The sequence below is a fragment of the Thalassophryne amazonica genome, chromosome 14 (assembly GCF_902500255.1).
Source record: "Thalassophryne amazonica chromosome 14, fThaAma1.1, whole genome shotgun sequence".
Classification (NCBI taxonomy): Eukaryota; Metazoa; Chordata; class Actinopteri; order Batrachoidiformes; family Batrachoididae; genus Thalassophryne; species Thalassophryne amazonica.
In genome coordinates, this window is record NC_047116.1 from 94151760 (window position 1) to 94173807 (window position 22048).

Consider the following 22048-nt stretch of genomic DNA (forward strand, 5'->3'; position numbering starts at 1 on the left):
ATGTTGTCACCATAAGTGAAAAGTGTCTCGTGTTTTATGCTGCCCCTGTGTTGTTTTATCTAAAAAAAAATAAGAGTGGCTCCTAGTGGCAGAGTGGCAAAAAGACAAAAGCTCTCGCTTGTCTTTCATTATTTCACACAGTTCACCACAAAATGAATTGTTACACAGCTTTAAGATGTCTGAACATCTCATTTACATGCCGATTATCTACATATTTCTGTGTAGGCTCTCAGTTGTCCAGGTGGTTTCCATAGTAGAGAAGCTTGAATCTTCGACTGGACTGGGTTGCTTGACGCAAGGACGTTTCGCTTCAAATCGCAGAAGCTTCCTCAGCTAAAATTCTTGCTCTGGAAGTCTGACTTCTGTCTGACTCTTGTAGAGAAGAATAAAACAGAAGCCAACAAAAGCTGGAGTTTTAAACCGAACCAGTCCCCTCCTACTGAGAGGCAGACTGCTATAGGCTAGTGACTAAACAACAGCTAAACAACAGCTGTCCCTCTAATGATGGGATGGATGCCTTTCTGATGGCTCCCTTGATGACGTGAATGACTCATTACCATGAACAAAAGACTGAAACTCCTTTGACCTGAGTACCCCATTGTAAACAGGGGATAAAGTGTGTCTCAGACCCCCTCCCCGGTTAAGGCTGGGTTTCAAACGTTTCACAAAGAATTCCCCCTTGCTGTCTCAGCTGTGAGGCAGAGAGTGCTGGAGGATGTGTCTCTGCTTGAAAGGACCAAACTCACACCAGACCACATCTGCCAACTCTTGGAGATCTGTCTCAACACCACGTATTTCCTGTTTAGGGGGAATTACTACAGACAGATCCATGGTTGTGCAATGGGGTCTCCGGTATCCCCCATTGTGGCCAATCTGTACATGGAGCGAGTGGAGAAGACAGCCTTGACATCTTTCACGGGCATCACTCCCAGTCACTGGTTCAGATATGTTGATGACACATGGGTTAAAATCAAGCAACAGCAAGTTGAGGACTTTACAGAACACATCAACTCGGTGGACGTCAATATCAAGTTCACACGTGAGGATGCCAGAAACAACCATTTAGCCTTCTTGGACTGTGATGTTACGATTGGAGAGAACAGGCAGCTCCAGACAGGGGTTTACAGAAAACCCACTCACACTGACCAATATCTGCTCTTTGGCTCAAACCACCCCCTTGAACACAAGCTCGGGGTGATCAGGATGCTTCAACACAGAGCCCTACAGGTGCCCACAACTGCAGAGGGAAGGGCTAAAGAACAACAACGTGTCCAGAAAGCCCTCACAGTATGTGGGTACCCACGATGGTCCCTGGACAAAGTGCAGAAGTCCCACAGAACAAAGAGACCAGATAGACAGGAGACGGAGACAAGAAGAAGAGGAGTGTCTCTCCCTTATTTAGCAGGAGTAGGGGAAAAACTACAGAGGATCTTCAGACAGCACAAAATCCTAGTTTCCTTTAAACCGGTTAACACCTTGAGACAGAAATTAGTTCACCCTAAGGACAGGATCCCTAGTTACAAACAGAGCAATGTAGTGTATTATATCAGATGTCAGGAAAACTGTAATGAACACTACATAGGTGAAACGAAGCAACCTTTACACAAAAGGCTATACCAGCACCGCAGAGAGGGTGCCAGTGGACCTCAGTCAGTGGACAAGGAAGTTAAAATATTAGCTAGAGAGAAGAAATGGTTTGAGAGAGGGGTCAAGGAGGCATTCTTTGTGAAATGTCTGAAATCCAGCCTTAACTGGGGAGGGGGTCTGAGGCACACTTTGGGGTACTCAGGTCAAAGGAGTTTCAGTCTTTTGTTCATGGTAATGAGTCATTCACGTCATCAAGGGAGCCATCAGAAAGGCATCCATCCCATCATTAGAGGGACAGCTGTTGTTTAGCTGTTGTTTAGTCACTAGCCTACAGCAGTCTGCCTCTCAGTAGGAAGGGTCTGGTTAGGTTTAAAACTCCAGCTTTTGTTTGCTTCTGTTTTATTCTTCTCTACAAGAGTCAGACAGAAGTCAGACTTCCAAAGCAAGAATTTTAGCTGAGGAAGCTTCTGCGATTTGAAGCGAAACGTCCTTGCGTCAAGCAACCCAGTCCAGTCGAAGATTCAAGCTTCTCTACAATTATCTACATATTAAAAGTGTGCATGGGTGCATTGGTTTATTAATAAGTTAATGATATAATTGTAAAATACATTAAAATTGCATGCATGACATAAGAAAGTGAAAACACTTATTTCCATTGTTGTCTGTTATGTGTCGACGCGGATTGAGGAGCGAACCTGCGTCAGACAGGACCCAGCGCTAAAAATAACCAGAAAGCGGTTCCAAACAAAAACTATTTATTATACACCTGTGTTAAAAAGTGTAAAAACATAAAAAAAACAACGTCCTTCTGGTGGAGTGATCCGCGGCTCGCTCTCCAGCGCCCGCAAGGATTAAAGCCGGCGCTCCTGGACTTCCTACCACCGCCAAACACCCCCCAGGTGGACACGACAAACTGATTCTCTGTGAAGCAAAGAGATGGTGAGGTAAATCAACAGATACAACTATATCTTCCAATAAACACACGCTGCCAGCAACACACTCAGGTCAGTGTCCTTTTTTTTTTACTTTATGCAAATGAGCAGCTTCTCACAACAAGTGGAGGATCACTTATCCTTCACGCCACAGCAGTGAGAAGCAAACTGCGCAATTCTCTTTACAATTCCAGTATACTGTGTAACAAAACACCAAGTTACTATCAACAAGTACCTAAACACTTAATTACCTTTCGTGTGTGCTGACAGCATGTGTCCTCACCCCTCCCTGCTTCACGGGCTCGATGTGTCAAACCCAGGCGCGGTCCTCAGCGTCTCACAAACGAACGTCACAAGGTCGATTTCCCGGCAGTTCTGCTTGAATCACACATGACTTAAATGCAGAACGCCATCCAATTATCTGCTTCAGCTGCAAGTCGTCCAGGTTGCACGTGAGCACCGATCACAGGTGCTTTCCATGATGTTGATGAGGGTGAAGACTCTTCAGCCAGCACCTTCTTCACAGACAAATCAGCCCTCATGCCACCTGAAGAGCAAAGAAAAGAAAAGAACACCAAAACATCCAGCCACACCCCCCAACACACAACAGTTGTCCATTTAAAAATCAAATGATAAAATAGAAGTAATAATAAAATAAAATATCAATAATACTGATAACAATAATAAAAATAATAATGATAATATTAATGTGTGTATATGATAACAAGAACCTAAATATCCTGGTTTGCCCTGTATGCAAATCACAGGGATCCAGGTTGGCAGAGAAGTAGGATTTGATGTGCTCCATAACAAGCCACGCAAAACACGTCATGGTCATTGAGTGGTAGTCATCCATACAGACTGGGTTGGTTTTTTTTAGGTACAGATGCTATGGTGGTACACTTAAAGACAGGTGGACATGTTGAAGATGTTCTGCACAGTCCCTCAGAACACGTCTCCTCCTGCAGTCTTCTGAGGATTTAGGAAAAAATGTTGGTGGCAGTTAGGCAGCTGAAATATCCAGTCAGTGGGTGATGGTGGAAGCCTTTGTGCCCTCCTGTTGCCACTGGACTCAAAATGAGCACAGAAGGTGTTGGTAGGAAGGGGTCCTTACAGTGGGCTTAGACCCTTTCACTGTCTGGAACTCCTGCCACAGGTGCCGTGTATACATTTTGCGTTGAAGGGACGTGTCAGCTTTTTGGTGATCAAGACTTTTTGCCTCTCTGGTTTCTCAGAGTGCAACAGATGGAGAAGCACACTCTACTTTTATTGGGTCGGCTCAAAACCTCTCAATTACCACTTGTACTTTGAAAGTGATCATTTTCAAAAAATTTAACACAGAGAAGGTTGATGCTATTTTTCCAAAATGGCATAAAGTTGCAAAAGTTGAAGGGTGTGAAGAATTTCTACATCTACTGTATGTCCACTCTATCCACATATAGTCCCTGCAGGTCTTATTTGTTGGTATTGGGCAGAGTATCATATTTACCGTGTCCACTCCGGCTAGCAGCAGCTCGGCGATGCTGGAGTACACCTCTTTAGTGTTCATTTGAGAGTTAGCGAGGAGATATGTTAGGTATTCTCCCTCCACCTCCTCGTTCTTCTTTGCACGTTCTTCAATGACCTCCATCTTTTTGTCAATCAGTTTTATAGCTAAAAAAGAATTTGAAGCATTATTTTTAGTAAACAATGTGTCCAAACGTAATGTTAAATCTTTACGAATTAAAATTTAAACTGTTTTTACACAGGACTGAGTTAAACTTCAGGTGTTACCTTTGTCCCAAATGAATCTGTTGTATAATGCTAAGGGTTTTATGCCCTGATGAGTATGATGGTGCCAATAAGCAGCATGGTTTCTTTTGCCCCATTTTTACATTATGCTCCACCAGTCAAAAAGCCAGAAGAGATTAAAAAATGCACTCTGTCCGTGCATGCCAGCGTCCTTGCATACATCAGTCATACTTGCTTGTAGTAACTTGAACAAAATTTATCTAATACTCACTCACTTTAAACAAGACATCCCAAATTACTGCGTTTCTGAGAAGTTCAAATTTCAGCATGACTGGGCTTCACCAAGAGTCTATAAGGAGTCCACTTTAATGAAGGGCATATATGATTCTTTATTATCCCCTAGTAACTAGTTTTCATGTCCACAACCTAACTAATTACCAACAACAGCAACAACAACAACCAAAGTATTTATTGCATACAAATTACAAACCTTCCAGCTTCAAATTTTGAAAGCAGAACTACCAACATTACACCCAAATCCCAGTGTGGTAGCATAGTCAGGTCGGCAACACACCTGATCTTTTTAATTACCAAATGCAGCATCAGAAGAACAAAAAAGATGCATTTCAGTGAATATCAACCAAAGTGATAAAGGCAACATTAAGCCAAGTGAATGACATGCAAAGTGGACTTGCGTCAGACTTGCGAAAGACGTGGTGTAAAAACTGTGCCCAAATCAACACACAGATCCACCTTGGATTTGCCGTGGCGACCCCGAGTACAAACAAAGGAGCAGCCGAAGGGCCTTAATTACTTACTTTTGTGCTAGAATATGAGTTGATATGATTTATTTTATTTACTTCAAATCATTTTTATGCAGAGAAGTAGTAAATGTAAATCAGTGTCACCCAATTAATTAGTAAATGTAAATCAATTTCACCCAGTTAATTAGTAAATGTTAATCAATGTCACTGAGTTAACTAGTAAATGTAAATCAATGTCACCAAGTTAATTAGTAAATGTAAAATCAATGTCACCGAGTTAACTAGTAAATGTAAATCAGTGTCACCAAGTTAATTAGTGAATGTAAATCAATTTCACCCATATAAATAATAAATATGTCAATTTCACCGAGATTATCAGTAAATATGAATCAGTTTTCCCCAGATATTTAGTAAATCTAAATTATTTTTGCTCAGATACTTAGTAAATATACTCAACAAAAATATAAACGCAACACTTTTGGTTTTGCTCCCATTTTGTATGAGATTAACTCAACGATCTAAAACTTTTTCCACATACACAATATCACCATTTCTTTCAAATACTGTTCACAAACCAGTCTAAATCTGTGATATTGAGCACTTCTCCTTTGCTGAGATAATCCATCCCACCTCACAGGTGTGCCATATCAAGATGCTGATTAGACACCATGATTAGTGCACAGGTGTGCCTTAGACTGCCCACAATAAAAGGCCACTCTGAAAGGTGCAGTTTTGTTTTATTGGGGGGGGATACCAGTCAGTATCTGGTGTGACCACCATTTGCCTCATGCAGTGCAACACATCTCCTTCGCATCATCCGTGAAGAGAACACCTCTCCAATGTGCCAAACGGCAGCGAATGTGAGCATTTGCCCACTCAAATCGGTTACGACGACGAACTGGAGTCAGGTGGAGACCCCGATGAGGAAGACAAGCATGCAGATGAGCTTCCCTGAGACAGTTTCTGACAGTTTGTGCAGAAGTTCTTTGGTTATGCAAACCGATTGTTCCAGCAGCTGTCCGAGTGGCTGGTCTCAGATGATCTTGGAGGTGAACATGCTGGATGTGGAGGTCCTGGGCTGGTGTGGTTACACGTGGTCTGTGGTTGTGAGGCTGGTTGGATGTACTGCCAAATTCTCTGAAACACCTTTGGAGACGGCTTATGGTAGAGAAATGAACATTCAATACACGAGCAACAGTTCTGGTTGACATTCCTGCTGTCAGCATGCCAACTGCACGCTCCTTCAAATCTTGCGATATCTGTGGCATTGTGCTGTGTGATAAAACTGCACCTTTCAGAGTGGCCTTTTATTGTGGGCAGTCTAAGGCACACCTGTGCACTAATCATGGTGTCTAATCAGCATTTTGGTATGGCACACCTGTGAGGTGGGATGGATTATCTCAACAAAGGAGAAGTGCTCACTATCACAGATTTAGACTGGTTTGTGAACAATATTTGAGAGAAATGGTGATATTGTATATGTGGAAAAAGTTTTAGATCTTTGAGTTCATCTCATACAAAATGGGAGCAAAACCAAAAGTGTTGCGTTTATATTTTTGTTGAGTGCTTTCCTTGTGAAATGGAGTAGGATTTACTAAATGGTTTTTGACAATATAACTTATCATTTGTGGTGCTATTACTAAATCCAACACATTTCAACTGTTCCTTTAATTAACATATTATTATCATTATTATTATTATTATGTTTAGTTAATGTATTCGATACTGTTTAATCAAAATTGCAGAACTTAAAATCAGTTATATTATGTGTCACTTTGTTGCCACAATTTTTGGAGTAAACATTGGTCAAATTCTTTTACAGTGCACTTATAAGGTTTTTACAAAGTTTTACAATGCTGAAGAAACAAAAAATAGAAAAACAAACACATAATAATATAAAGAAGATGAGAAGTCCACACAGGCGTCAGCAACACACACAGGGGTGTTTTCTTCTTTGTTTTCTTAGTGTTATTTATTAATAAAAGCAGTGGAAGCAGCAGAATCAGTATATATACTGTATAAATACTGATAATATTTTGATGAGGAGCAGCTGCACTTGAATTTCTGCCATCACTTAAAAAAATAAAAAAAATTTCATATGAGGACAAATTATATGTTAGCAGTCCCATTGAAACAGGACATTTGTTAATATTTAATTGGTTAACACAAAACCATCAAAATATTCAGCAAATAAAAAATAAATTTTATCATAATACAGCAAAATAACATTTCGTATCAAATACAACCCCAAATCAGAAAACAAACACAAAACAACAACAAAACCCTGCAGTGATTCTTACATTTATTTTGTTTCATTGCCAACAGTATGAACCCAAGATACTTCACGTTTTGTGAGCTCAGCTTAATTTCTTAATGTACGTCCATTCCTGCATAAGTTGAGATGGGGAAATTGTTTGTTTGTTTATTTTTTTTTTTTTTAGAAAGTCATATACATGTGCTTCTTCATATACACAGAAAACAGCATTCTTCCTTCCTTTCCTCATTTTAAAAGGGCCTTTTTTCCTTCTTTCTTTTTAAAAAGAAAAACAGTTTTATTGCCCTTGATACAAAAAAAAAATCTCTATATTGATATGAATAGACAATAACCAAGGAACTATGTATATACAACAAAGGGGAGCCAACTCAGTAGGGGGATGTGGAAAAGAAATATTCACAGATGGTACTTGAAGCAATTAATTTGGGCATGATAAAGAAGTCATGAAAAATCTGCTCTTGTTGGGGTAATCCATTTGTTCCAAATACAATAGAATTCCTCCCTTCTGATATTAATTAGATAGGTTAATTTTTCCATTTTGAAAATTTCAAGGACTATGTCGGTCCAGCCAGTCATTGAGGGAGGATTTGGGGTCGGCCATTTCTTAGTAATATTTTTTTTTACTTGCTGCTAGAAGGGCTTGTAGCAATTTTTATCACTTCTCTGTTGTAAATAATCTGCATTACCCAAATAAAGATTCTCAAAATTAAATTCCAAGTTGCGATCAAAAACTGAAATCAAACATTTATGAATTTCTTTCCAGTAAGAGTGTAATTTAGGGCAAGCCCAGAATATATGATAGCGGTCAGCCTTGTCAGAGCCACATTGTCTCCAGCATACTGAGGTATTGTTATATTTACTGCCCTGAACAGGAGTCTTAAAGGGGCAATTGATTGTAAGCATAATTTCATACAAATATCAGTATCCAGTAAAGGCTGAGTCTTTGAGGAGCAAATATGGGCAGAGGATCTCCCGGTTGTCAACAAATGCATGAGAAATTTATTGAATTGTTTAAAAACAATGTTTGTCAAAGAAAGAATGTAAGGAATTTACAGTACACAATATCATTAAGGAATCTGGAGGAATTTCAGTGGAGTAAGGACAAAGATGCAAGCCTCAGCTGAACAACCACTATCTCTGATCCCTTAGATGACACTGTGTAATTGTCATTCATCAATACCTGATATAACCATATGTGCAAGGGAATTCTTTAGGTAAACCTTCACCAAACATTATAATACATTAATAAATCTTTACAGTGCAAAAAAAGAAGTCCCATGTTAATCTTGTCTAAAGGTAGAGTCAGCTTCTCTGGGCTCAGAGGCATTTGGGTTGAACCGTCACACAGTGGAAACATATTGTGGTCAGACAAATCAGTATTCTGGATCTTTTTCTTTTATCCTTTGTTTTTTAGAAGAAATGGATGTCGTATGCTTCGGATCAAAGATAAAAAGGAACTTCCAGATTGTTAGGGTCCAAACATCAGGGTCTGTGATGCTATGAGGTTGTCTTAGTGCCCTTGGGGTGATTTATTATTCTGGGATGGCAGCATTAATGTGTAAAAGGACACTGAGGTTTTTGAGCAACATATGCTGCCTTCAAGATGACATCTTTTGGAGGGACGTCCATGCATTTTCAACAAAACGATGCAAAAACCACATTTTGCACACATTACAAAAGGAAGAGCTGACCAGACAAAACATGAAATATCCTCAGACTGTCAGCAGTAAAACTGAAGTCAAAGTAAATGTAATAATTACTGGGTTTTTATTTGTTTTGTTTTCATTTTCCATGCAGTCTCAAATTGTTATAATTGCCCAGTGTAATAATGTATGTAATAATGTAAAGAATTCAACCAAGATCATAAACAATTTGCTTCAGTTTTCATTCAACTGGATTTCTTTCTGTCTTCATAAACGGTGCAACTTACCGAACTTGAAAATACCCTCCCAGCCAGCAATGTAGCGCCCCCAGTAGGGCAGCAGTTTGCGGCTCCACTTTGGCGTCATGACCACAGCCGTGCTGTTGGAGAACATCTGAGCGATGGAGTCGATGAACTCTTGTGTACCGTCTGGGATTTCCTTTTCCAAACAGCCAATTCTTGTTTCAAACAGAATGTAGGCAATACCTGAGTACCCAAAGTTTGAAACAGAGGTGAAAATAAAATCAATGACTGTTTGACTGATTCATGAAGAATCTGTTGGTGTCATTTATAATACTGAAGCTTCATTTGCTTCTAAGGTTTTAACAGAACTCTTATGCCATGCTAAATATCTCATTCCATATTTCTAAATAACTCATTATACATATGAAGTATATAGTAACCCAGCTGGTACTGCCTCCTGCAATCTTCAATGCCTGCATGGACTGGATGTTGGGTAGGTTGGTGGAAATCAGTGGCTTAGATATTTTGGTTGGCGAAGAAAGGTTTACTGAGCTTGTGGGATCTTTGCAGAATTAATGGATACCCTGATTGTAACATTTGAAAGGCTGAGTGAGAAATTTGAGCATCTGGGTTTGGAATTGTCCTGGATCAAGACTACCACAAGATTCAAGCACTCAGTGGCTTCCTGGACTCAACAGAAGTGCACCTGTATGTGGTGAAATGGTTGAACTTGTAGAGGCATTTGCTTATCACAGCAGTGACATTCATGTCCCTGTGTCCATTGAGATCAACAGATGTCTTGGAAGGTCTTATAGAGTCATGAGAACGCCAGAAAGAGGTGGTTGGCAATGCTGATATCTTTGTAGGAGAGCGAAGGTTCAAGTGTGGGTCCTGGTACTTCCTATTTTACTGTATGGTTGTAAGACCTAAACACTAACCAGTGACAAACAAGGCCTCTTCAAAGGATCCTTGGGTACCGCTGGACATTGTGTCAAATGAGCAATTACTTAAGGATACTGACATCAGGAGGATTGCTCGCTTTGTGAGGGAAGGTCAGCTATGACATGTAGGCCATGAGGTGCATTTGTTGAGGACTCCAGCATATGGAGAAGGTCAAGTGGACACCCATGTTTCACCTGGCTGCACCATATTGGTTACTTTTGAGAGTTGGGGATGGACCGGCTGTCTGCCTGGGAGGATGCCATCCAGGACCTGGGGCAGTTCTGTGGCGTTGTGGATGTTGTCCCGTCATTACTGTGAACATGAAAACTGAACACAACATGAACACAAGATATTAAGTAGAAGGCAAGAGTGCACACCTCAGCCAAGGCTCAGCAGACCAACCCATAGTCCACTCGAGTGGACCACCCCTGTCCAAAACTACATTTTTGTCTACCAGATCTGGATCAAAGTACACCTATGGAAAGACAGTCCCAAGATCCTGAACACTTGCCTTTTAATTCTGATTTCTCACCTTTGAACCTGAGTGCTGACCTCTCATCCTGACATTTGATGCTGATTCTGTTATGTGTCGACGCGAGTTGAGGAGCGGACCTGCATCAGACAGAACCCAGCGCTAAAAATAACCAGAAAGCGGTTCCAACAACAGAAACAATTTATTTTTCACCTGTGCATAATAATGTGTACAAAACTAAAAGAACGTCCTTCTGGTGGAGTGACTGTTGGCGCGCTCTTAAGCGCCCAAAAGGATAGAAGCCCGGCATTCCTGGACCCACTACCACCAGACAAACACCCCCCAGGTGGACACGACAAACTGACTCTCTGTGACACACGCTATCAGCAACACATTCAGGTCTGTATTTTTTAACTTTATGCAAATGAGCAGCTTCTCACAACAGGTGGAGGATCACTTATCCGCACGCCACAGCAGTGAGAAGCAAGCTGCACAATTCTCATCACAATTCCAGTATACTGTGTAACAAAACACCAAGTTACTATCAACAATTAATCAAACACTTAATCACCTTTGATGTGTGCTGACAGCATGTGTCCTCACCCTTTCCTGCTTCACGGGCTCGATGTGTCAAACCCAGGCGCGGTCCTCAGCGTCTCACAAACGGACATCACAAGGTCGAGTTCCCGGCAGTTCTGCTTGAATCACACATGGCTTAAATGCAGAACGCCATCCAATTATCTGCTTCAGCTGAAAGTCTTTAAGGTTGCATGTGAGCACCCGTCACAGGTGCTACACATGATGTTGATGAGGGTGAGGATTCTTCAGCCAGCACCTTCTCCACAGACAAATCAGTTCTCATGCCACCTGAAGAGCAAAGAAAAGAAAAGAACACCAAAACATCCAGCCACACCCCCCAACACACAACAGATTCTGATGTTTGATCCTGTTTTCTTTCCCCTTTGATCCAGATGTTACCTTTGATCCTGAAGACCCATTATTGGTCTTGGTCACTGGGTTTTGAACCTGATCGCTGACCTCTCATCCTGACCTGTGATGCGGATCCTGATCTTTGATCAAGTTTTCTGTCACCTTTGATCCAGATCTTACCTTTGAGCCTGATCACTGATCTCTGATGACCCATTTTTGATCTTGATCAGAGAGCTTTGAACCTGATTGCTAATTGCTTTGATTTCTTTATTTTTGCAGTTTCTCTGTGCTTTTATCCTGATTTCTGAACAAATCACCAAAAAGAATATCAATGCAATTTGCATCAGAAGTCAAAGATCAAAGGTAGAATTGAGATCAAAGGAATCTGGATCAGAGCTCAAAGGCAAGATCTACACCTTAATCCTGTTGTCAAGTAACATTTAATCTACTTTTTCTTAATCTGAGGCCTACCGCTCCCCTAAAATTCAGAGAATTTTGTCCATGTCCTTTTGAGATCTCCTGCCTACAAGAGACAGACCAACGAACAAACAAATGCTGGTGATCACATTATCTCCATGGGGGTAGAGGTATTGATGGAAGAGGTACCGCTTGTGAAGTTCATGTTTGAACATTAGTATTATGATATTTGCATAAATGCACATATTAATGAGTGCATCTTAATTTTTCCATTTCTGGTAGAATGTTAGAAAGTATTTACACACCGAGTAATTCCTGTGGAGTACAAGCTTGTCAATGTGACATCTGCCTAAATTGGAATACTACAGATCACTCAATGCGATAAATGTCTTAGTGGGACATTACACACGCTGAGAACCTCTGTTAATCTATTAATTCAGCAGTCAGCACTCCCTGAGTGTGCAAGATTAAAATATAATTTGGTTCTAATGTGACATACTTTCAAGTGAGAATCGATAGAGCTCGTTGGCCACATTGGTCACCAAGTCCCCTGTTGGGCTGCTCTGGCGCAGATGGTAAATCCTCTTGATGAAGTCTGTAACGACTTCATTGATAACGCCTCCGTACTGGGCAGCGTCTTTAGGATGCAGCATGCGCTTGTTCAGCATCAACCTCAGATTGTACCACCTCTCCCCCTCCCTGGAAATAAACACATTCACAAGGAGAAAATCATGGTCAAGTATGGGTGGTGGTGGCCAAGCACTTTAAACACGCTTGTCTCCAGTGCATAAGGTTCAAGACTAGCCCTGTCCATTCTCCATGTAATGTGGAGGAAGCAAACCCAGCAGATGCCGGGGTGACCCCAAATGAAACAAGAAGCTGAAGGGACTTACTTACTTACTTACAAAGAGAAAAATCAGCACTTCTTAAGAGTTGGACAATGTCTACAATAATATGTTCAGCACAATGTAATTTACAATATGCAAACACTTGTCAGGTGGTTGTCCAACCTGGTGCAAACCGTCTATCTGTATCTGGACATGAGACTGGAACCATAGCTTACTGAGTTTTATTGTTCATAAACAAAATCAATAGTAACATAAAATTACTTTAAGAAACATTTAAACAAGATTAAAACCTTATTTTCAAATTTAAAAAAATTAAAAAAAGTTGAATATTTTGTTGATTTACCACCAAGTGAATGTTTCCACAAAGGCAACAATCAGGTGCTGATTATCAACTAATGAGGACCAAACGGACCACATTCTCTTGTGCAACTGCTGGATAAAATAACACACAAATAAATGATGCATTTGCAAATATAATCAAATGATGAGAAAATTCGTAACTGTATTTGCTTAACTGGTTTAATATTTACAAAACTTTCATTTTTGGTTAAAGTAACTTTGCTAAATGGAAATTAAACAAACGTGGTCCTTGTTTTTTGCACAGCACTATCGTCCACCATTCGGAAGATTCAGATGACCTTCGGTGGCTTTTCAGTCGTGTGACTATCCGAGAAATTGTGGACAAGCTGGGCATGTCACAACATGTCCTGTGAGACTTCAACACGAAGGCGCTTTTGCTGCGCCATCAGCTTCGTGCCGATGAATTTCGCTGCAACTCTTTTCATGGCCAAATCTTCTGTCACAGTGGAATGTGCCGAAAAAGTGCTGATGTCCATCTCTTCCGCAGTTTCTCGGATAGTCACACGACGGTCCCACATCACCACATCGTTCACTTTGGAAATGATCTGGTCATTTCAGCATGTTGATGGCCACCCGGAGTGTGGCTCGCTCTCCACTGTTGTGCGGACGTCTTTAAACCGGTTGTACCGCTCCTTAATCTGTGTGATGCCCAGAGGATCGTCACCGAAAGCCGTCTGAATAATCCGAATGGTTTCCACCTGGCTGTCACCCAGTTTCTGGCAAAATTTGATGCAGTCGTGCTGCTCCCGTTGTTCCGCCATTTTCCTTGCAAAGAAAAAACGCAGAGAGACTCCACCCATCCTCACACAGAGGCTGCTTACAAGCAAATGATGCAACCGACAGGCGTGAAAAAATTCACACATGCACACGAAGGTTCAAGGTTGGCTCATGGAAGCACACGTGATTCAAATCCGTCAGGTTTTTGAAAAAAAATAAAAAGGTCCGATACTTTTCTAACAGACCTCGTATATTAAAGGATTATTGACTATAGTTGATATGATGAAATATGCTCGCTTTGCAAAAACTAAAGATATCAAACTAAGGAGTTATGTTACCCTTGAAAAGGTTCTGAATCAGTGTTTGTATGTGATCCCATAAACTTGATACCACTTGCTCATTTCATCATGGCGTGGAACCCACATGGCGTGGAACCCACATGGCGTGATCACCAGTGGAAAAAACCTTATGCTCTGTTGATTTCAAGATAGTGATCTCTGACAGCTTGGGTGGGTGAGAGTGGATGCGTGACATGAGATCAGCGTCAGTCCTGGAATGTGTGTTTCCGAACATGTAAAAGATCTTGTCAATGTGTGATCAAAATTTTACAGCCGTCATAAGATGCAGTTGTCCATTACAAGTTTTACATTTGTGTAGAAACTGAGCTTTGCCAGTCTTACTCGGTGAAAGGTCCGTAGCCAAACCCCTTCATGTCACGAAACTCTGTCCACAGAGTCATGTCTCCTCGGGTGGGGAACTTATCGTCTTTCCTCAGCACCTCCTCCAGCAGCTGTGGAGTGTTGACCCACACAGACTTCAGTCCTCCTCTGTACATGGACCCGTAGATCTGCTTCTCGTGGATCTGACAGGAGGTGAGATCAAACAGAAAGTCCTGTACAATCTGTGACTGAATGCATGGACGCACACATCTCTATGTCGAACAGCAGTCAGGAAAACCAGAAGGCCACTCAGACAGCGGGGCACACTGCCAAGGCCACAGTTCCCTAAGTTTTGCTGAAATAAATGCATCATTTATTTCAGCACAGGACACATGATTCGCTGAGACACTTTGGGAAGGTGAAAATCATTATGCAAAATGTAGTTTATTTGGGTTTTAGTGCTCGGAGCCCACAGAAGAAGAGAGGAAGCAATGCTGAAGCGTGATGTGTCACTTCTAAAGAGAGAAGCATGAAGCGATATGTCACATCTGGTTATAAGGGGAGAACACACAGAACCAGTCTCAATGGGTTATTATAAGAAATAACCAGTTTCTGATTCGGACTCTGGCAAGGACGGTCGCATTCCTCCCCTCTCCTCTCTTCCTTTCTGTTCTCCATCTCTGCTCTAACCGTCAAAGTCCCAGCTTTACCAGACTGTGAATTCTTCAAATTAAGATGTGGATTAACCATGGAATTGATCAGCTGGTCTCTCACCGCTACTGACACCATTTTTTTCGACAAGGAAATCAAGCCTGGGGGACCCTGCATGCCCTGATGGACCTACCCAGTGGGCTATGTTCTCGACGCCTGGGGGAAATGGAGCGTGGTGTGCTTGGCTCCACTCTCTGTGGAAGATGTTGAGGATTTATTTCTATTCACTTTTATGGTGGGAGGTTTGGTGCTGATTGGTTTGTGCGCTGCCCTGACCTACAGGACTATTAGCAAGATGGCTGCTACCAAAATCTCATCCCCTCATCTGTCTGTCGTGATTAATGAGTTGGGCAAGGCAACCCTCTCAGACTGCGTTAACTCTTGAACTCAAATGCAAAATGGATACCATCTTGGAGCATATCACTGCATTGCAAAGGAATGTGCTGCTGAGTACCGGAGTAACATCCCACCTGTTCAACATCCCTTTAAACAGGTGGGATGAGTTCATCAGTGAAATCACCTGCTGAAGTCAGTGGCTGCAAAGAAAACCTGCACCCTCTCGGCCCTTTCTGGAATAGTTTGGAGACCACTGCTCTAGACGGTCAGAGGTACACTAAATGGAATTCTGGATCTCTCCGCGTAACATCAACATGGCAGCCTTAGCAGATCCTGAAGGTCAAATGCCCTGCTCTTCCCCCAGAAGGATCTGTTGCCTTGGTGAAGGAATTCGGCTCCCCCTTCTTATCTATCTACCATCCCTCTCCAGCCTGCTGTTGCCTAGCAACGTCAGAGTTTACGCACACACGGAGAGAAACTGACATAAACTTAACTCATCTGCACACGACACATCTCCCTCCCTCCATCCCAATTACAACCCCCCTTGTGTGTCTCCACTCCCTTCACCCTGGCTTCCTCCCTGCCACCTTGAAGGCAGCGCAGTTTTTACTGCTGCAGCCTTCAACTCCCCAAGCTGGGTGGTGCGGGCCCCTCCTGCTGCAGCCTTCAACTTCCCAAGCTGAGTGGTGCGGGCCCCTCCTGCTGCAGCCTTCACCCACTTTGCCTCAATTCAGGTGATGGACTCCTTCAAGTTTAGTGCACATAAACAATGTCAAATGTATATGTGTTGTCTCTAATTCTGATGTGTGCCATTATTACGTTCAATTAGTAATAATTGTGAATTAATTGCTGTATTTTCTCTGAGGTAATTGGAGTGTAAAGGTAATTTTGTTGTTGTTGCACTCGTGTAATGACAATGACAATAAATCTCATCTTATAGTGGAGCAGATAATATAAATTTTACAGCAAAATTGTGCAAATGCTGGTATAAGCACCAAATTTGGCATGATGATTTCCAAGTGAGCACTTAATAAATATGGTCAATTGGCCACTTGAAAAATCCAAGATGGCGGCCATTTTTCAAGATGGCCACAAAAAACAAAACCTACCGAAAAAAATTTTTTGCATTGAAATGCTTTGATTACAATGGATCCATTTTACAGCATCAGTGAAATCCAAGCTGGTGCCTAATTTCACAATGGCTGCCAGTGGTGGGCACACTTCCGATAATCTGATAACAGATAATTATCGAAGAAAATGTTTTCATTATCGGATTATCTTTTTAGATAACCTTAAAAACCATCATCGGACTAATTATCTTCCGATGAATTGCCGACCGATAACTTTTAGACCGATAATGTAGTAAACCAAGCTGAACAGTGAAAAACATTTTTAAAACTTAAAAGCAGTTGAGACCTACCTGTTAAAAATTTCCTAATAAGTATATTGTTCTACCCTCTGCAAACAGAAGACAGCTGTTTTTAGAAAAAACTACCCCCCCCCCCCAAAAAAAAAAAAATTTCATTTCTTTTAACACCATACTGATATAACTGCAATATCACCCAAGTCATCCAGAGGCATACATTTTTAACTTATGGTTCAAATTTTAACCTACTCATTTTGGACAAGTTATTTAAAATAGTCATGTCTGAAGTTTTATAAAGTGAAAATATCAGATATATGTTTTTGTTTTAAAGTAATGTGCTAATTTTTAAGGTTTTGTGAGTACATGTTGTGCCCGGCAGCAATGTATTATGGGTAGCATAGGGTAATCTCAGACGTTCATGACAGGACAAATGCATTTCAGACACTCTGTTCAGGCTCCACGGACAACAGCATTAAACTCTAGTGCCTAAAACTCTCGTGAATATACGTATTCTCTGCGTTTATAGACGTTACGTCCACTGAAACTGCCCTGTTGAAGGTGGCTAGTGACATTATGATGGCCGCTGATAGTGGTAAATGTTCTGTGCTGGTTTTATTGGATCTGTCATCTGCATTCGATACCGTTGACCATGGCATTTTCATTAATAGATTGCGGGATACGGTTGGCATGTCAGGTCCTGTATTAGAGTGGTTTAGCTCTTACTTGGTTGGTAGAACTTTTAGTGTTTCTGTGAACAATGTGATGTCTTTGTGGGGTGTCCCGCAGGGCTCAGTCCTGGGTCCGATTTTGTTCCTGCTGTATATCCTTCCTCTTGGTAAGCTGATCCAGCAGTTCTGCGATGTGTCCTACCATTTGTATGCCAATGACTTGCAGCTGTACTGTTCTTTTAAGACAACTGAAGCACTGAAAATTTGTTCTCTCATTAGTTGTCTCACTAAAATTACAGAATGGCTTACTGAAAACAGCCTGCAGTTGAATTCTAATAAGACTGAGACACTGATTGTAGCTCCAGATAGTGCTATGTCTGTCATTAAGAATCACCTTGGTAATCTGAGCAGCTCTATTAAAGGCAGCCTGCGTAACCTGGGTGTCATTTTGGATGGAGGGATGTCTTTGGAACATCACACCAGGCAACTCGTTAAGAACTGTTTTTTCCAAATTCAAAACATTTCCAAATTACGCAAAATGGTGGCTTTTAATGACCTAGAGATGGTTGTACATGCATTTGTTTCTTCACGACTTGATTATTGTAACAGTCTGTTTACATGCCTCAGCAAGAAAGAGCTGGCCCGCCTGCAGGTAGTGCAAAATTCTGCTGCACGACTTCTTACCCGCGCCCACAGGAGAATGCATATTACTCCTGTCCTCAAGTCTTTACATTGGCTCCCTGTTTTTTACAGGATAAATGACAAAATCCTTGTGCTGACCTTTAGAGCTCTACATGGACAGGCACCGGAATACATTAAGGACCTGATCCAGCCTTATGTTTCCAGCAGGAGTTTAAGGTCTTCCAATCAGAACCTGCTGATGGTTCGCCGAACTTGTGGCACCTCGCCTCTGAAATGAGCGTCCCTGTTCTCTTCGCTCACTGGATTCTGTGGATGTTTTTAGACAGCAACTAAAGACACATTTTTTTTTTAAACTGGCATTTTAGTGTCAATTTATTTTATTGTTCTATATTTGTATGTGTTGTTTTTATTGTCTATTGATATCGTGTGAAGCACTTTGTGAACTTGGTCTGTGAAAAGTGCTATATAAATAAAGCTTACTTACTTACTTATTGTATTTGCGTTTTTTTTTTTTTTTTTTTTACAAATTAAGTTTAAAAACAAAACAACAACAAAACATTACAAGACAGCTCTGCGGTTGGATGCTTTGTAGCTCTTCAAGCAGCAGGAGGTGGTCGTGAGATGTTAAAGCTTGTTACTCTACTACACGATGCAGGACGTGCGATTAACCTGAAACTCGGTCCAAAAAATTCTCGCACGAATGAAAAATCATCTGAAAAATGGCCAAAACACGCACAGTGTAAAGCCAACATTTATGTGTCAAGATAAGGCTTTTCAGAACTGACCTATTGTTAACCTTGTCCTTGTTTCCCCCTCTTACATCATTATCACCAGATCAGGGTCAGCAAGTGGGGGTCTGTTGCTCAAAGGTCTCCCCCTTCTGCCAGCAGACTCCAAAACCTTGTCTTTTAATGCAGAGCCTAGGACATTCAGCAAAGGGTGGACCTGTGTCAGGGGGCGACCCCTCTCTGGCAGCAGGTTTACAAAATACTTTGCATCTTTTAATGCACCACACACATGACAAATGGGGAAGGAGGGGAAGGGGAAAAAAAAAGAAAAAAATAATAATAATGATAATGATAAATTAATAAAAAAAATTAAGGTAATTAAATTAGTAAAATAATAAAATGAATGTAGCATAATTGTATATATGTATATATATTATGTGTATACGTGTGTATAGGTGATGTATGTGTGTATTTTGTGTATATATATATATATATAGAGAGAGAGAGAGAGAGAGAGAGAGAGAGAGAGAGAGAGAGAGAGAGAGAGAGAGAGAGAGAGAGAGAGACAGAATTACCATCGACACACACAAGAATAGTCCTTTTAAATAGTCATTTTCTGAGTAAATGTGGGGAATTTATTGACATATGAAAATGGCTTAAGGAATGACACCAGCAATATCAATAGCAATTAAAAAAAATGGTAGTAATAATAATAGAAATAAAAAAAAAAAATTTTTGATTGACAATAATTATTGTCATTATTACTGTCTATTATGGTGGGAATTGTTTTTATCATTATTATTATTATTATTATAGATACTCATCACTAATATATGATATCAATTACATAGTAATAAAAAAGGAATATTGGTCACACTCGGTAGTCATAATAACGTATTGGTATTTGGGGGTGGGATTAAATAAGTTCGTCTTATTTTGTAAAACTCAAAATAAATGATCAATCAGTCAATATGTATGTATATGTACGTGTATATATGTATATGCATATATGTAGTATGTATGTGTATATACGAGGGCTGTCAAAGTATAGGTCCTTTTTATTTTTTTCAAAACTATATGGATTTCATTCATATGTTTGTACGTCAGACATGCTTGAACCCTCGTGCGCATGCGTGAGTTTTTCCACGCCTGTCGGTGACATCATTCGCCTGTGAGCACGCCTTGTGGGAGGTGTGGTCCAGCCCCCTCGTCGGAATTCCTTTGTCTGAGAAGTTGCTGAGAGACTGGCGCTTTGTTTGATCAAAATTTTTTCAAAACCTGTGAGGCACATCGAAGTGGACACGGTTCGAAAAATTCAGCTGGTTTTCGGTGAAAATTTTAACGGCTGATGAGAGATTTTGAGGTGATTCTGTCGCTTTAAGGACTTCCCACGGAGCGGGACGTCGCGCAGTGCTCCCAGGAGCCGTCGTCAGCCTGTTTCAAGCTGAAAACCTCCACATTTCAGGCTCTATTGATCCAGGACGCCGTGAGAGAACAGAGAAGTTTCAGAAGAAGTCGGTTTCAGCATTTTATCCGGATATTCCACTGTTAAAGGAGATTTTTTTAATGAAAGACGTGCGAACGGATTGTCGCGGCGATGCGCCGCCACAGGAAAAACACCTCTGTTGGAAGACTTAAGGACAAGTTGGAACATGCCCAGCAGTTAAACAATTTCTCATATACTCACTCCACTGAAAGCCATCAAAAGCCTCCTGGATTTTACAAATGGTTATCAACACGGAGGTGTTTTTCCTGTGGCGGAGCGTCGCGGCGGCTAGGAGCCGACGCTGCAATCCGTCTGCACGTCTTTCATTAAAAAAAATCTCCTTTAACAGTGGAATATCCAGATAAAATGCTGAAACTGACTTCTTCTGAAACTTCTCTGTTCTCTCACGACGTCCTGGATCAATAGAGCCTGAAATGTGGAGGTTTTCAGCTTGAAACAGGCTGACGACGGCGCCTGGGAGCGCTGCGTGACATCCCGCTCCGTGGGAAGTCCTTAAAGCGACAGAATCACCTCTAAATCTCTCATCAGCCGTTAAAATTTTCACCGAAAACCAGCTGAATTTTTCGAACCGTGTCCACTTCGATGTGTCTCACAGGTTTTGAAAAAATTTTGATCAAACAATGCGCCAGTCTCTCAACAACTTCTCAGAGAAAGGAATTCCGACGAGGGGGCTGGACCACACCTCCCACAAGGCGTGCTCACAGGCGAATGACGTCACTGACAGGCGTGGAAAAACTCACGCATGCACACGCGGGTTCAAGCATGTCTGACGTAAAAACATGAATGAAATTCATATAGTTTTTGAAAAAAATAAAAAGGACCTATACTTTATTGACAGACCTCGTATGTATACGTGTGTGTGTATGTATGTATATGTGTGCGTGTATATATATGTGTATATGTGTAGGGGTATGTATATGTATGTGTAGGTATAAATGTATGTATGTGTATATTTATTTATGTGTTAGTGGGTATGTATATAGGTATATATGTGAGTGTGTATAAGTGTATATATGTATATAATGCGTGTGTATGTATGTACGTATACAGGTATATATGCATGGCCCAAGCAGAGGGTCACCCCCTAGAGCTTGGTCTGCTTGAGGTTTCTTCCTAAGAGGGAGTTTTTCCTCACCACAGTTGCCTAGTGCTTGCTCTGGGGGTCGGCAGGGTTAATATGGAGTGACTTGGGCCAAGTTTGTTGTGATTTGGCGCTTTATACATAACATACTTATACATGAATTGAAATGTAATTGAATATTGAAGTGTATGTCTGTGTTGATATGTAGTGTGTTGTGAATTTGTGTATATGTTGTTATGACTGTTATAATTGTTGGACTCATTCTAGCAGGGGTGGGCATTGATAAGCTTTGCTTCTGCCCACACCCTTTCGGACCCATAGACTTGTTTATATAACATTCATATTATTGGTATGTTTCTGTTCTTTCGGATTTGTGTGTGTGGCGAATAAATCCATTCATTCATTCAATATTGAGTGCATGTTTTACATCATCATAAAACGTGCGCACATCATCAAACATTCTCTCCACATGCAAAACATTTTGGGATGA

The 22048-nt window shown here is 41.1% G+C and overlaps 1 protein-coding gene across 2 annotated transcripts in view; it reads right to left on the reverse strand.

The window, feature by feature from the left end:
* LOC117525167 (sterol 26-hydroxylase, mitochondrial) overlaps window positions 1-22048 on the reverse strand; it is a 38434-nt gene that overhangs the window by 12444 nt on the left and 3942 nt on the right. Inside the window, exons 2-5 of one of the 2 annotated variants that reach the window (XM_034187015.1) lie at window positions 14541-14722; window positions 12435-12634; window positions 9220-9417; window positions 4009-4172 (exon numbers count right to left, since the gene is read on the reverse strand). In XM_034187015.1, the coding sequence (XP_034042906.1) occupies window positions 4009-4172; window positions 9220-9417; window positions 12435-12634; window positions 14541-14722 (744 nt within the window). The remainder of the gene's footprint in view (window positions 1-4008; window positions 4173-9219; window positions 9418-12434; window positions 12635-14540; window positions 14723-22048) is intronic. The other variant, XM_034187016.1, reaches the window with a different exon arrangement.